The sequence below is a fragment of the Sciurus vulgaris genome (genome assembly GCF_902686455.1).
Source record: "Sciurus vulgaris genome assembly, chromosome: 7".
Classification (NCBI taxonomy): domain Eukaryota; kingdom Metazoa; phylum Chordata; class Mammalia; order Rodentia; family Sciuridae; genus Sciurus; species Sciurus vulgaris.
In genome coordinates, this window is record NC_136467.1 from 372,228 (window position 1) to 387,659 (window position 15,432).

Here is a 15,432-nt window from a genome sequence, read left to right on the forward strand (position 1 = left end):
TGCCTAGCAATGGCCCAGTGCCTCCTGAAAGCACATGCGGCCTGTGTCTTTAGAATGACTGATAAGCATGCCCAGGCCCATGTTCCTAAAAAGAAGAAAGAACATATTGCACTTTGAAAACAAATGTTGAGGGTGACCCAGTGCTGCCCCCAGGTTTCCTGATGGACACAGTGGAGGGAGGGGTACAAATTTAAAAGAGGAGCAGGAAGGAAGTTGAAGTGTAAGGAATACAAGGTTAGCAAGTGTTTTTTATTATGAGTTTAAGAAATGTGTTGACTTGAGGTGTGAAAAAAGGTGCCTAAATGTGTCCCCTGCTTTTCCTCTCCAGTACTCACGCTATTTATTGGGGTCCCTTTCTCCCAGCCCCTTTACTGGAGCAGGGCTTTGCAAAGCTGGTCTCCTAGCAGCCAATGCAGAAGGCCCATTCATAGGACAATGGATGGAAAGGAAAGAAAGAGCTTGGTTTGTTTAAACTGCCTCTGTCTTCATTCACAGCCTGATGTCCATGTACATTGTGACGTCCACAATGGCACTAAAGGACTCATTGTGGCTGGAAACAAATCAAAATAAAATAAGGGATGCTAAGATAAAAGAGTCCTGCAACAAAATTGCTAAAAAAAAGTCTAAGTCTTACTTCTGAGATTTATGTTACCTTTTGGCTGTGTGGCCTATTGACCAGTGTTTATAATAACCACGAGGGTTTAATAAACAAAAAGATAAATGGGAACTTTATATACATTTTTTAAAGGCACTCACAGAAAGGGTGAGTATGCTGGGTTGCTTTGGAAGCTGTTCAATAATTATTGTTCTTTGTTTGCACAACATTTGGGGAGCCACACTCCACACTTGGTGTTTATTTTCCTTCTGATAAACACGCCCTGGCCATGCCCATGTGGCAGGCAGCTCCCCACACGGTGCCCTCCCCCACCGCTCCCCCCTCCCCCAACCAGCCTTGGATGTTGCGGTGACCCAGCCCAATTCAGGCAACAGGTGGAAAGTTGAATAACTTCACACGTTTTTCGGTAGAGGGGGTGGGCGGGAGGCAAGGCTTTTGGGAGCCGATTTAAGGATTAGATCAGATGTTATTGCTAGTGAAAAATTAAACAGCCCGTGCTCCGGGGAGTACAGATTAATATATTTAGTGACTCTCTGCACACAAAGGCCGCTCATTGTAGCCACGTCTGAATGCCTGTGAATAGGACGGAACATATGCAGCCTGTCACCGCAGGTGCCCACATCTGTTCTTCCCCGGGCAGATGCTCACAGAAAAGGGGAGCTGGGGGAGGCCAGGGAAGGACAGCGCACTCGAAAGCGTCCCGGGCGCCTCGTCGGGGCTCCTCGGTAGGCCTTGGGCGATGTGGGCCCAGTGGGGACACTCGTGGGAGGCCGAGAGGAAACTGAAACGCGCGTGCGGGGCCATCCGTGCCTAGGGGGCGTCCCAGAGGATTCCCAGGGGCCCGGTTAGGCCCTGTGGGCGCGCCACGCTCTCGAGGTGATTGTTTTAGGTCCTCTGAGAGCCTGGCCCATCCCCCATCCCCAGAGAGAAGAGGACAGCGTGGGAGATTGACGGGCCGCTCAGGGAGTGGGTGCGACAGGTGCCCGCGACCTCCCCAGGGTAGGGGCCTTTTCCTTTCTTGGCGTCCCCTTTTTACAAGGTCGCAGGCTGGAGCTTTTCAGGTGCGAGGCCACGACCCTTGATGGAGCAGTGAAAGGGGACGGCCACGCTTCCCACAGATGCCCAGGCCGGGGCCGGCCATGCTGGTCAGGGCTAGGGCCCACCCCCGGGGGCCTCCGCAGCACTCAAGGAGTCTGTCCCTCCCGGGCGCGTGGCTTGCCCGGAGACGCACCCGGGGCGCCAGGGCGCCGGCGTTTGCCACCCTGCCGTCTCGGCGGACCCTCCCGGGAGCCGCGGTGAGGTGCGGCGAGAGCTGCGGAGCATCCTTCTGCCCGGAGGCACCGGCCTTTGCGCGTGCGCAACCCCCTTGGGTGGCCAGGGGTGACGAAGGCCTGAGCCTCGGCTTCCGCACTGGCGCCCTCCCAGCGCCCGCCCGGCGCCTGCGCCTCCGCCTCCGCCAGGAAGCCCACCGGGGCGTGGGCTCGCCGTCGGAGGCTCCGGGTCCCTCAGTACCGAATCGAAAGCAGTCTCTGCCGGGCCACCGGGCCACCCGACTCCCCAACGGCCCCGCACGCTCGGCGACAGAGTTCGCTGGAGTCGTGCGGCCTCGCGCGGGAGGCTGGGCGCAGCTGCCGCGGTAATCTGATCCCGGGACAAAGGCGCGCCCGCCGGTGCCGCGGCCGCAGGTAAACACGCGCTTTGTCATGGAGATGAGGCAGGACAGCCCGGAGCAGATGACCCGCGGTTCCGAGGACGGGGCGGCGGGCGGGGGCGATCCGTCGTCTGGCCCCGGCCGCCCGCGGAGCCACGCGACTCGCCCTTTCTCATGCAGATCAGCACATGCCTTTGCAACTTCCGCGGGCCTGCGCCCACTCGCGGCCCACGCACGCAGAGTGGGAGCCCGGACCTCTGCGCAGTCCGCCGGCCTCTGTGAAAACCAAACCACCCAGGGGTTGGACGTTCCTTCCTTTCACAATTCAGCCGCCTCTCCCATTAAAAAAGAACAGGTCGTGACATGCCGTGACCCTGCCGCACAGGGGAAGTCGGCAGTTGACCCACTCCAGGGGCCGCCACGGAACCCCTCCAAACGCGGCCTCAGAGGGCCACAGAGGCTTGAGGCCAGCCTCACCTACACCTGAGGATCAGCGCCTGACTCAACAGACCGGGAGCCCTGTTGGGTTAGAAGGCAAGGGCCAGACAGAACTGCAGTCACGTGGGTATACACATGCGGGTAGGTGTGGTGGTTAAGGAGACGCCAGAAGTGTGTCCATAGATGCCTAAGGATAAGGAGTTGGGCACTACCCAGAGCGCTGTGCGGGGGAGAGGTTTGCCACCAGGCCCGCTGCCTGCCAGTGTCTCAGGCATGCAGGGGAAGTCCTTCGCTATTTTAACTGCTTTCAGATTCCACAACTGTGGCTGAGGGAGAACGGGCAGAAGGGGTGCCCGTGAGATGTGACACTAATGCTAATTAATAAACAGGCTCTCCTCCTCCTCCTCCTCCTCCTCCTCCTCCTCCTCCTCCTCCTCCTCCTCCTCCTCCTCCTCCTCTTCCTCCTCCTCTTCCTCCTTTTCCTCCTCCTCCTCTTCTTTCAGGCAAGCTGGAATGTTTGATCAACACCAGATTTGCTGCCTGGAAGTTTTTTTTATCTTGTTTTGATATCTTGTTCCTGGTTCTTAGGAATAAGACAACCTCTCTGTTGGGTATACAGCATCCACATGGTTGGAGAAAACACAAACCCCACTCAAGTCTCCAGACCTGTCTACACAGAACACTGAACCTGCGCTGGTATGGAATCTCAGGCTGTTTGGGATGCTGTTCCTTGCCATCTGCCCAGGCCCTGGGCACATACCTTGGGAGTTAAGCCTTTCTTTGGGTGAAGGGGACTGGAATAGGATTGAGTGACCACAGTTTTAGGTCACACACTGCTGAGGATGGGCACATCTAATTGGATAAAATGGTGGCCAGGGATTTTTATTCCCAAGGCAAGGAAAATAATCCCTATGAAACAGAACTGAGGTGTGTTGTGGCCACAGTTCTGACTGGCACCCAACCCAGCCTCCCCTCCACACTGGAGTTTTTCAGACCGCAGGACCCCCACCAAGCAGCAGAGTGTCCCTTGGTCCCCGTGTCTGATGTGAGTCCTAATGAGCTCACTTTGTACAGTAAATTTGCTGAGACATCAAAAAGTATTTAAAAGGAAGTTTCCTGCATTCTCCTAACAAGCAAGGTGAGGATTTATGGTGTGTCGGGGGAGGGAATCTGGTGGCAAGTCTGTTTAACACACTTAAGCTTAAGTTCCCTCCTGCATTTGGGGGTTTCGGAGTATTTGGGTTGTGGGAGTACAGAGACATGCAGTTAGGGAGTGAAAAAACGCCATTTGGTTTGGAGCAGATGGCTGGCTAGGGGGCTGATGGCGTCTAAAGGCGTGTCATCCCCCTCCAGCTCGAATCCCTAAGGGCTCCCCTTGTCTTCCCAATCAATGAAAATTAAAGTGCAAAGAAAGGATGAATAGTTGGACCTCGAGTCTCTCCTTTGTTCACCCCAGCTACTGGTGCGCAGGAGTTAAACTACAACAGCTCCTATAGAAACGCTGAAGTTAAACAGTCTCCCCGTTAGCTCAGCCTTTGAAAGACGGAAAGAGGAACCAATTTGGGTTCGGGGACAGAAAAAAAGGGAGAGAAGAAGAGAGGATGAAGGAGGAAGAAAAAGAGGAGGAAAGAGAAAAAGAAAAAGAAAAGGGAGAAGAAGAGGAGGAGGAGGAGGGAGGGGAAGAAAAGGGCTTTCTGCTTGATTTCCTCAATACAGAATCGCGTGGCATAAATTAAGTCGGGAAAGAATGAACGCTTTGGGCAGGATTCTGATGGATTTTACGATGCCTTTCAGTTCCGCTTTGCCGCTGTAATCGAGAAATCTGTGCCATGTCAATTTAACAAATACTTGATACTAAGGGGGGTTTGTTAAAGATTTGGGGCAAGTCTTTTCTCCCTCAAGGTTTAAGCCCTTGCGCGTGGAACTTTTTATTTCCAGTTTTCTAAACAGGCATTCAAATGAGCCTGTTTTCCACTTCCATTTTCTAATTAAAAGGTTCCTGATATTTCATTTCTTCCTAAGATCTGTGCTCAGCCCTCCAAGCATCCAAGATTCTGCATTCTGATCTCGAATTCCTTTCTTGGTTTGCATCTCCCCTGCTCTAGGAATTCTCTCACCTACTTAAGCCCCCCTACCCCCCACACACCCAGAATAGGGAACAGCTTCTGAGCCCCAGGGAGCAGAAATCTCAGAAAGCAGCTTTCTGAGGAAATATCAACCTAGTGAAAAAGGGATGCTGACACTAGGTGGCAAGATTAAATTAGGATTCGAGCTGGCCCAGCCCTGTGATGATGTAGCAAGTCCCTACAGAGTTTGCAGAGGACAGGAACACTGGGTTTGCCTCTGTCCTGGGGGTGGCAGTATCTTTTGAAGCTTCCATTTGTTCTACATCACACAGTAGGAGATTCTTAGTGGGGCCCAAGCCTGCCTTTCTCACCTCAGCCTTAAATACCCTGTGTACATGGTTCTTGGTTAACTCTGGTTTTCCAGGAGGCAGAGATGACAAGTATAAAGTGAAATCTCTGTTGATCCTGAAATTTTACAGGTACTTGGGAAACAAGGTAGCCAGGACAGGCTGGGTGACTTGAAGAGAATGACTCCAGCTGCCTGACAGCCAAAGGAACAGACCCTTCAGTCCTGTTGCCAGTGGCTTTGCGGGGCTTTGGAGGACTCCCTTTCTGTATTTTTGCGATGGACACTTCAGTCTGAATGACAGGGAAACTGCCAGGACAGTGCAGGTTCTCACCATGGGGCTGTAACACCTACAGCAGGACACTGCCCAGCCATACAATCAGAGACAGTCACTCCAGCACTTCCCCGCGAAGGAGCAGTCAGGAAGAAAAAGAGTGGCAGTGTGCCTGGCCAGCAGAAAACCTGAAAAGTCTCCAAAGAAGGAGTCTATGCCTCCACTTACTCCTGCTTAGCTCCTGTAGGAGAGTAGTTTAGGTAATTCATTGTGATACGTGTGTTCTCGGCCCTCCCAATAAACTCATTTCCCTTAAAAAAAAAAAAAAAAAAAAGAAAACAAAAGTTCTAGTGTCTGATGGACGTGTAAAAACCTAATAAGGTGACGGTTGTGTAAAGGTTGTGGGCTGGGGGGCCGGGCTGGAGGGGCCTTTGGAACATGTGCCGGACATTGTTGCAGAGGCCGCGGCGCGCGCGGAGGGGAGCTCTTTCTCTCGTATTGTGCAGGGAGCAGGTGCTGTCTGCATTACCATACAGCTGAGCGCACAAAGAGCCACTGATTCAGCCTCGCACAATAACAGACTGCCTTAATGACAGCCACGCGAACGACACACACCAAACTCACTTTTACCAAGTGGAGGGAGGCTGAGGGGGGAATACCCAGGAGAGAGGGGCCCAAGATCCAGGGAAGGTGGTGGCGCCCGAAAATCGACCGGGGGAGGATGTGTGTGATTGGGGAGAGGGTGGTTTAAGGCTTCAGGTTCTCCGGGCTCCGGGGAAGCGCGGCCGGGACAGTGACCCTCATCCTAGTTGTAGCGGACGACGTGTAGACCCCAGGGGGCGGGGACGCCGGGGTGCCTGGGGGTGCGCCAGCCCTGCGCGCGGGATCTAGGTTCCCGAGGCGCAGTAGCCACCTCCACTCGGAGGTGTACCGCTGTCTGACCTCCCAAACTTCCCGAAACTGCCGCCGCGCTCCCGCAACCCTCGGCCCCCAGCTGCGCCCGCCCCTTTCCTACAGTGCCCCCTCCCCTGCCCCCGCCCCGCTCCGCCCCGAAGACTCCTCCTTAGGAAGCGCCTGCCGCGAAGGAAGGGCGGCCCGCCGAGGACGCAGGACTCCAGCCTCGTTCTCTGCGCCCTCAGAGCCCCCCGGGTGCAGCAGGCCCAGGAGGCCGGGCGGCGGGCGCCGCGGAGCGTTTCCGAGGCTGTGGCCAGCGCACTAGGCGGGTGGTTGGCGGCGGGCGGGCGGCCCAGGCCGCCCCCGCGGGCCGCCGAGGGTCTGCGCGTCTGCGGCCTGGAGGGTGCTGAAGGGGACAGGGCGGCGGCACCAGCTCCGGGAGCAGAGGGGATTCTTGCCGCGAACATTTTGCAGGAATGTAAATGAGTGCGTTTTGTGCTGTGAGGAAGGAAGGCGGAGGGGCCTGGGGGCGGGGGCAGGGAAGGACTGGGGTGGGGGGAAGGTGGGGGCGGGGAGGAGGGTTGCACATTTTACAGCTCACTGACCATTTGGCGATCCATTGAGAGGAGGGTTTGGAAAAGTGGCTCCTTTGTGACAGCTCTCGCCAGATTGGGGGGCCGTTCATTTGCATCTCATTAGCCATGCGGGCGGCCGGCGGAATATAAGGGCGGCAGGCGCCGGCCAGAGCCAGATCCTCGGCGCGCACTCGCGGAGAACCGGCCCAGCCGAGGGCAGGTCGCCTGGAGAGGACTGGCAGCCGCAAGGAGCCTCCCACACCCCGGGCCTTGGTTTCTGCGCGCGTTTACTTGGATGGCATTGGCTGGATTCCTCGGGAAGCAACGAGTCTTTGCGCAGGAGATACGGGTCCAGGGCACTCCCGGAGCGACCGCCGCCGCCGAGTGACACCCGGCAGCGAACGCAGGGCGCGCGCCGCGCACCCGCCCGCCACCGCTGACCGTCTGCTCCGCGCGCCCTGCGGGGCCCCGGATTATCGCCTCGCTCGTGGGATTTCCAGACCGCCTCTTTCTAATCGGCCTCCGAAGGAAGCCTCTGCAGCTCTCTTGGGAATTAAGCTGAATATCTGGACGCTTCCCTTCTCTCTCTCTCTTTCTCTCGTTCTCTCCATCTCTCTTCTTTCATTCCTGCGAAGAGGATTAAGGCAAAAATCAGGAAGCAGGCGACCCTCACCTACTCGTGGATTGGAAGAAAGGAGAAAAGCGAAAGTTGCGGCTCCAGCAGCAGTCGCGACAGGGAGCCCTTTCTCTCGCGCACCGCGGAGCTGCCGGCAGCCATCGAGGGCGGATCTACAGAACCGCAGCCTCCGAAATAGCAGCGAACACCGCTGAAGCAAGGAGTCTTGGTAGTCCCAACTGAAGCAAAGCGGGGCGTTTTCCTGCCCGCGCTCCTTGGACACAGTGGCCCTCCTGGCACTCCCTGCCCTTTGAAGAAGAGGAGACTTGAAGGGCGAGGGCGTCCAGCGGGACCATGGGCCGTCGAAGCGCGCTGGCCCTAGCTGTCGTGTCCGCCCTGCTGTGTCAGGTAGGCAGTCGGGCGGGGCCGCAGCGTGGTGGAGGGCGGGGAGCTGGACGAACGGCATCTGGCTGCCTAAAGTGAGCCCGGTGAGCGAGCGCGGCACCTCGCGGACGCGCGGGGCCCGGCGCTCCAGCCCGGCGCCGAGGCGCGCTAGCCTCCGCTCCCAGGCCGCCACCGCTGGCCGCGTCCTCAAGCCCTCCCCCTCGCAGGTCTGGAGCTCTGGCGTCTTCGAGCTGAAGCTGCAGGAGTTCGTCAACAAGAAGGGGCTGCTGGGGAATCGCAATTGCTGCCGCGGGGGCGCGGGCCCGCCATGCGCTTGCAGGACCTTCTTCCGCGTGTGCCTCAAGCACTACCAAGCCAGCGTGTCCCCCGAGCCGCCCTGCACCTACGGCAGCGCAGTCACGCCGGTACTGGGCGTTGATTCCTTCAGCTTGCCCGACGGCGAGGACGCGGGAGCTGATGCTGCTTTCAGTAACCCCATCCGCTTCCCCTTCGGCTTCACCTGGCCGGTGAGTGCCACACCTGCGCTAGGGACTGCCTGGATGGAGGGAGGAGCGGGCGGACGAAGGCTCAGCCATGGGCAGTGGCCACGCTTGTGGCCTAGACTTCTCGCCTGCAATGGCGCAGTAGCGGTGGAGGGTGTCACCCTGCTGGAGGAGCAGGGAAGACCCGAGGACCACAACCATTTTCAAGCCCCGGACATTTTGCATGACCCATCTCGCCAGTGGAACGAGCCCCTTAACAGTGGGAAAATTCTGGTGTCCCTGTCCCAGGAGTGCTAGTTGTCATTACACACTCAGCAACAGCCCCCACACGACAAGGTCCCCTCCCCGGAAGCCGACTGACAGCTGCCCTCCGGCCTGGTCCACACCCCGCCTGCCTGCTCACACACTCTTTTTTTAAACATAATATCCTGTACTAACAGGCTGAAAAAATGCATCAGGAAACAACTCTTTTAAAAGTTCTTTCATTTCCTCAAGGAAAGTGAGAGCAGGCAGAGATGTGGAGACCTCCCCTGAGCACCCCACATAGACAGGGGCCATCAGGCCTCTTCCCTGACCTGCTTGTCTGGAATGACTTTGATTAGAAAAAAAAAATCTGGTTTACCTTGTCCCTCTCCTTTTCCCAGGGGACCTTCTCTCTGATCATTGAAGCCCTGCACACAGACTCTCCTGATGACCTAGCAACAGGTAAGAACAAAACCCCGACCCCAAAGCTCCAGATGCTTCCTCTGCTTGATATGTGTTTGACACCTCCCCCCACCTCTGATGACTTTCCTTCTGCAAGTGCCCCAGAGTGAAGGGTGGAGGGTCCTGGTCTCCCCATGCTGAGCACCTCTACCCTCTCTCTTTGGTCTCAAGCTTCTTTTTGGGTTCGTGGTCAGAACTGACAGAAGCATCTTCTCCCCCAGAAAACCCAGAAAGGCTCATCAGCCGCCTGGCCACACAGAGGCACCTGACAGTGGGTGAAGAGTGGTCTCAGGACCTGCACAGCAGTGGCCGCACGGATCTCAAGTATTCCTACCGCTTCGTGTGCGATGAGCACTATTATGGGGAAGGCTGCTCTGTGTTTTGCCGCCCCCGGGATGATGCCTTCGGCCATTTCACCTGCGGGGAGAGAGGGGAGAAGGTGTGCAACCCCGGCTGGAAGGGCCAGTACTGCACAGAACGTGAGTCCTCCAGGAGGCCATTTGCCCTACTGGTCCACCGGCAGGGACTGCTCATGAACCTCCAGAATCATGGATTTAGAGGGAACTGTAGAGATGTTCTGGTGGGGAAACTGAGGCCCAGGGCAGAAGTGCCTTGCTAAGGTCACACAGCCAGTCAGGGTCAACTCAGGCAGTTTAACATTCAAGACAGTGTTTACCCCCCACGGGAAGCTGCCTTTCTTCTGAGGGAGGAGCTGGAGACAGGGCCAGGGGTCAGGAAGCAAGGCTGTACTCCCCCAGGGTGTGTGCGCTGGAGAGGGAGGGGAGGAAGGAAGGGAGGAACAGAGAGCAAGTTGGTTGGGCATGCTTTCCACCAAGCCCTCCTTGCTATGACAGCCAGCGTCGCGGTGGGAAGTGCCCTCCCTCCCTGGAGCTGGAGTGCTTGACCTATGTACAGAGCAAGCCCTCTGCAAAGACCCCCATGCTCATACCGCCCATACTGTCCAAAGGGGTCTTTACTCCTGTGACCTGGGACAGTGGGGGCGTGTGACGGAGGCTGGCCTGCCAGGCTTCATAAGTGAGGGCTGTCTGTGCCCTGTCTTATCTGAGTGTCCCAGCATCCTGCTTGCAAAAAATATGTAGGTACTGATGTCCCGTGCCCCCTGGCAGGCAGGGGGCCAGGGCCATGGTGGGGACCCCTTGTCCCTGGTTCTGGTTCATCTGGACTTCAGTGGGCCTCTCTTCAGCTCTGAGAACACTTCTGGGGCTGACCACCCCAGCTCATTGACATGTGAGCTGCCCAGATCACCGACCTCTTGAACTTTCATTCTCCTGCCCTAAAGCAAACGAACTTTGGACTCTGAGGCCCAGAACTCTTGGGGAGTGGAAGGGAGAGTGCAGTTTCTCATCTTTGGTTTGTGCCTAAAGTGGGGGGTGTTCAGTCGGTGCCCACATGTCCCTGTTGCTTAGTTTCCCATCTCCTAAAGAGTTCCTGAACTCCTTTTAAGCCCCGCCTTGGCCCGAGCTGGATCTGTTTTCTTAAGAACTGGCAGAGCTGCTCATTAATGAGTTTCATAACTGGGGAATCGAGCCAGCTCCAAGCCTCAGCCCACCCCGCCTCGGGTGCCTCTGACCTCCTGGACTGCCTCCCACCCTAGCTTCCTCTCTCTTCCTTAGTGGTTCTGGGGGAGCCAAAAACCTAAACTTTTTTCTTATTCAAACACTGGAGTCTCCCTGCCACCTCACACGTGCCACAGATTAGATTTCCTTGGGGATGGGCAGCAGGGACTCTGCCTACTCCCATTGGTAGAGGTGTGTGTGTGTGTGTGTGTGTGCACAGCACCCGCGTGCACATGCTAGGACTGTGGGGGGGCACGGGCGGGGGGCGGCATTGTTGCACTGGGGCAGCTGCCGGGAGGGCAGAGACAATGGAGCAGCTGTTCTGCCCTGGCACCCTGCACACCAGCTGTCCACTCTTATCTGCACACACACTTTCTGGGATATTAAGAGGTGGAGCTTTGTGCATAGAATTGGGAAGTGGGGGAGGAGGAGGGGGAAGACTTCTGACCCTCTCTTAGAAGAAAAGGGGATGGGGTGGGGGTGGGGGCTTCCGAGACCCTTTTGTCCTCCAGCCACTGTGTTAAGAAGAATGCTCATCCCAGGGCTAAGTAAAGTCCAAAGCAGCCAGCCAGGATAGGCCAGTGTTCCACAGCCTGGGACCTGCAGATAGGGCCCTGGCCATTCCACCCAACCTGCAGTGATGCCATGGAGGCCTGTGGGGAACTCAGCCTGTGCTCTTATCTGCCTGCAGCAATCTGCCTGCCGGGGTGCGATGAGCAGCATGGATTTTGTGACAAGCCAGGGGAATGCAAGTAAGTTGCAGAAGTCATTTCTCATTTTTTCTTTTGCCACTTTAGACCTGGAGTATTTGAAAAGCATCCCTGGGTGGTTATTTGAAAATTGGTAAGATGAGTTGAGTAGGGGGCTGTTATTTCGAGTTGTTATCTAACAACGTTTTGAGAATGTTTAAGGGAAGAGATTTGCCATTCACTAAGCTTCTCATCATTATGACATTGTACAGGCAGCAGTTTAAAATGAGTTGGTGTAGAAAATGAGAGTTTACATCCACTGTCCTCAAACCTTGCTGTCTGTTAGACTCACCTAGGGAGCTTTAAGATGCCAGTGCTGGGTACCCTGTGCCTGTCCTCAGAACTCTGAGGCAGGACCAGCTCAGGGTGCCAAGCTGCCAGGTGGCCCCATTGAGAACCAGGAACTTATTGGCACTGCCAGAGATGGTTTCTAGTGTGTGTCATTATGAATCCAGGAATGGCTAGTATCCATCTGACTGCATTGTGCTTCTTTTCAAGGTGTAGGGTAGGCTGGCAGGGCCGGTACTGCGACCAGTGCATCAGATACCCGGGCTGTCTCCATGGCACCTGCCAGCAGCCCTGGCAGTGTAACTGCCAGGAAGGCTGGGGGGGTCTTTTCTGCAACCAGGGTAAGTCCCCTCTCCCCAGGGCTGCGTGGTCCCCTCCAGAGCAGCCTTGGACTTGCCTGGCTCTTTGGCCACTGGAAAAATAACGTCTTCCTGCTTTTGACGCTGGGCTTCCTCTCCCCGCCTTTTCCTGCCTCGCCTCTGGCAGACCTGAACTACTGCACACACCACAAGCCCTGCAAGAATGGGGCCACCTGCACCAACACAGGCCAGGGGAGTTACACGTGTTCCTGTCGACCTGGGTACGTGGGTGCCACTTGTGAGCTGGAGGTGGACGAATGTGACCCCAGCCCCTGCAAGAACGGAGGGAGCTGCGTGGTGAGTGGGCACCGTGGTGTCTGACCTGAAGCTGGGAGCCCTGGTTTGAAACAGAGTGTGAGTTCCTGGGAGCAGCTTTGAAAAACCCCCTCTGCCCTCCCTCGTGCAGGACCTTGAGAACGGCTACTCCTGCACCTGCCCTCCTGGCTTCTACGGCAGAGTCTGTGAGCTGAGTGCCATGACCTGTGCAGATGGGCCCTGCTTCAACGGGGGTCGTTGCTCAGACAACCCTGAAGGAGGCTACTCCTGCCGCTGCCCTGGGGGCTACTCTGGCTTCAACTGTGAGAAGAAAATGGATCACTGCACCTCTTCACCCTGCTCTAACGGTGAGGCGACCGTGGTGACTCGGCCTGCCCTGCACTGCACTTAGAGTACTTAGGAAACTCCTGTGTGCCTCATTTCAAATGGCCACACTGCCTTGTGAGTCGCCTTGAGCTTGTGGAGCCTGCCCTGATCCAGACACCCTCAGCAGAAGTGGCTCTTGCGTTTATCCCCTGGGGAAAGCCTGGGCTGTAGGCGGCTGCTCGCCCAGGGTCGGCCCTGCTCAGGGGTGGGGACTGTCCCCAGAGCAGCAGGTCATGCCCCTGGAAAAATAGCAGTTCTGATTCTGGAGGGGAGTCCAGCTCCCCTTCACAGCAGGGACAGTGTGAGGAGGGCTGTTCTGTGGACCCAGAGCCTGTGACCGTGAGGGGCAGGATGCCTAAGGCAGACTCAGAGCCAACTCGGGCCCCAGGCTTGCCTCTCCCTCCACCTCCCCTCCCTGCGTTCTTCCCTTCTTTCCTCCCTCCTCCCTATCCCTTCTCTCCTTCCTCTCCTTCCCCCTTCCTCTCCCCCTCCTCCTCTCTGTTCCTCCCTACTTCAGTCCTGCACTGACAGTGTAGCTATGAGCAGCTATGGTGCCCTCTTTAAGCCTGATTTCCCCATGAGTGACCTGACTCCAGTGTGTCCCTTGTGAGGCACAGTGAAGGTCAGTGCAGTAGCCAGGAACTTCTAGGGTATGAAGTTTGCCTCGGATTCCTCCCCTTGGGCCCTAGACTGTGTTGCCATGAACTAGGGCTCATGTGGCCCAAGTGGTCTCTGTTTCTCTGCCATCTTTCGGTGAGTCTTGTCCTTGTGGGCACGGGCATGACGCTCCCTATGTTCCAGGTGCCAAGTGTGTGGACCTCGGGGATGCCTATCTGTGCCGCTGCCTCCTGGGCTTTTCCGGGAGGCACTGCGAGGACAACGTGGACGACTGCGCCTCCTCCCCGTGCGCGCACGGGGGCACCTGCCGGGACGGCGTGAATGACTACTCCTGCACCTGCCCCCCTGGCTACACGGGCAGGAACTGCAGCGCCCCTGTGAGCAGGTGCGAGCACATGCCCTGCCACAACGGGGCCACCTGCCACGAGAGGGGTCTGCGCTATGTGTGCGAGTGTGCCCGGGGCTACGGGGGCCCCAACTGCCAGTTCCTGCTCCCTGAGCCACCCGGCCCCGTGGTGGTGGACCTCACTGAGAAGTACGTGGAGGGCCACGGCGGGCCCTTCCCCTGGGTGGCCGTGTGTGCCGGCGTGGTCCTGGTCCTCATGCTGCTGCTGGGCTGTGCTGCCGTGGTGGTCTGCGTGCGGCTGAGGCTGCAGAAGCAGAGGCCCCCGGCTGACCCCTGCCGTGGGGAGACGGAGACCATGAACAACCTGGCCAGCTGCCAGCGCGAGAAGGACGTCTCGGTCAGCGTCATCGGGGCCACGCAGATCAAGAACACCAACAAGAAGGCCGACTTCCAGGGGGACGGCGCCGACAGGAACGGCTTCAAGGCCCGGTACCCCGCGGTGGACTATAACCTCGTGCAGGACCTCAAGGGCGACGAGGCCGCGGGCAGGGACGTGCACAGCAAGCGAGACGCCCAGGGCCCGCCACAGGGCTCCGCCGGGGAGCAGGGCACTGCGGCCACACTTAGGGGGTGCGTGCTGCGGCCGGCGGAGGGCGGGTGGCCGCCCCAGCCTGTCCCCGCCCATCGTCACTGGTCCGCGGTTTCCCTTTCAGGGGAGAAGCACCTGAGAGGAAAAGGCCGGAGTCTCTCCACTCCACCTCCAAGGACACCAAGTACCAGTCTGTGTACGTCATCTCGGACGAGAAGGACGAGTGCGTCATCGCCACCGAGGTGAGTGCGGCGCGGGCCGAGGGGCGGGGCCGGCGCGCCTCCACCTGGGCTCACCTCTTGCGGCCCTAGGTGTGAGCTGGAAGTGCGGCGGTCGTTCCTCGAGAGACTCCAAGGATGTATGCCCCACGAATGCTGCTGAAGAGGAGTCCGCGGCCTGCAGCGCGAGCCCGCCGGCCCCGCCGGCCCTTGCACTGCCGTCCGGGCCTTTCCGTTGCACTATGGACAGTTGCTTTTAAAGAGAGTATATTTAAGAGGCGGACTCAGTCCCCGCTGAGAAGCATGCACTGCCGCGTGTAGGTCTGGGGTTCTTATGAGCCGGTCTGATCCCGACTAGAAACACAAACTGCCTTTACTGTACTTTTTGATACTGAAATGTGTTTTTTCTAGATGGAAAAAAAATGTGTGTTATTTTTTTGGATTTGTAAAAATATTTTTCACAATATCTGTAAAGCTTGAGTATTTTGTGATGTTTGTTTTTTATAATTTAAATTTTGGTAAATATGTACAGAGGCACTTCGGGTCTATGTGACTATATTTTTTGTATATAAATGTATTTATGGAATATTGTGCAAATGTTATTTGAGTTTTTTTACTGTTTTGTTAATGAAGAAATTCCTTTTTAAAATATTTTTCCAAAATAAACGCTATGAATGACAATGTGCAGGTGTGGGTCCTCTGTTGCCTGTCTGGGCCCCAGAAGGAGACCCCTGGGTCTCTTGTAGAGGCCCTGCCTGGCCTCTGTCCCTGGAGAGCCTGTTTTCTGCCTCCACCTGGGGCTCCTGCAGCCCGGGCCTGGGGCAGCTGCACATGCTCCCCTGTGCCATTTGGTCAGTACTGAGGGATTTCTGAGGCTTGGCTATTTCCTCTGAGTCTTATATTTTTAAAGATGAGTGAGACCTCCTTTGGGATCCAGCAACCACAAGGCACTTTTATGTTGCCACGGCAGGACTTTAT

General features: G+C 56.9%; 2 protein-coding genes and 1 long non-coding RNA gene across 3 annotated transcripts in view; 2 read left to right on the plus strand and 1 right to left on the minus strand.

Annotated features, from left to right (window-relative positions):
• The window catches only part of FAM120B (family with sequence similarity 120 member B), an 80,314-nt gene extending 73,291 nt beyond the window's left edge, over positions 1-7,023 (minus strand). Inside the window, exon 1 of the mRNA XM_079146144.1 lies at positions 6,891-7,023. Coding sequence (XP_079002270.1) covers positions 6,891-6,905 — 15 coding nt within the window. The 5' untranslated portion in view covers positions 6,906-7,023. The remainder of the gene's footprint in view (positions 1-6,890) is intronic.
• LOC306666747 lies at positions 965-3,106 on the plus strand. Its single transcript, XR_013765392.1, has 2 exons — positions 965-2,301; positions 2,448-3,106. It is a non-coding gene; the product is annotated as an uncharacterized lncRNA (long non-coding RNA).
• Positions 7,024-7,746: 723 nt separating the features above from the next.
• Positions 7,747-15,135, plus strand: DLL1 (delta like canonical Notch ligand 1). The gene is made up of 10 exons (XM_079146147.1): positions 7,747-7,884; positions 8,088-8,387; positions 9,008-9,068; positions 9,290-9,547; positions 11,337-11,397; positions 11,893-12,023; positions 12,169-12,338; positions 12,448-12,664; positions 13,485-14,277; positions 14,361-15,135. The coding sequence occupies exons 1-10, from the start codon at positions 7,831-7,833 to the stop codon at positions 14,545-14,547; spliced, it is 2,232 nt and encodes a 743-aa protein (XP_079002273.1). The 5' UTR covers positions 7,747-7,830; the 3' UTR covers positions 14,548-15,135.
• The last annotated feature ends 297 nt before the right edge of the window (positions 15,136-15,432 follow it).

What these genes read in the sequence shown, in the direction of transcription:
- DLL1 (XM_079146147.1), top strand. Translation starts at nt 7,831, where the DNA reads ATGGGCCGTCGAAGCGCGCTGGCCCTAGCTGTCGTGTCCGCCCTGCTG. An exon ending in TCCTGATGACCTAGCAACAG is followed by an intron (nt 9,069 to 9,289) that starts GTAAGAACAAAA and finishes CTTCTCCCCCAG; the next exon opens with AAAACCCAGAAAGGCTCATC. An exon ending in GACAAGCCAGGGGAATGCAA is followed by an intron (nt 11,398 to 11,892) that starts GTAAGTTGCAGA and finishes CTTCTTTTCAAG; the next exon opens with GTGTAGGGTAGGCTGGCAGG.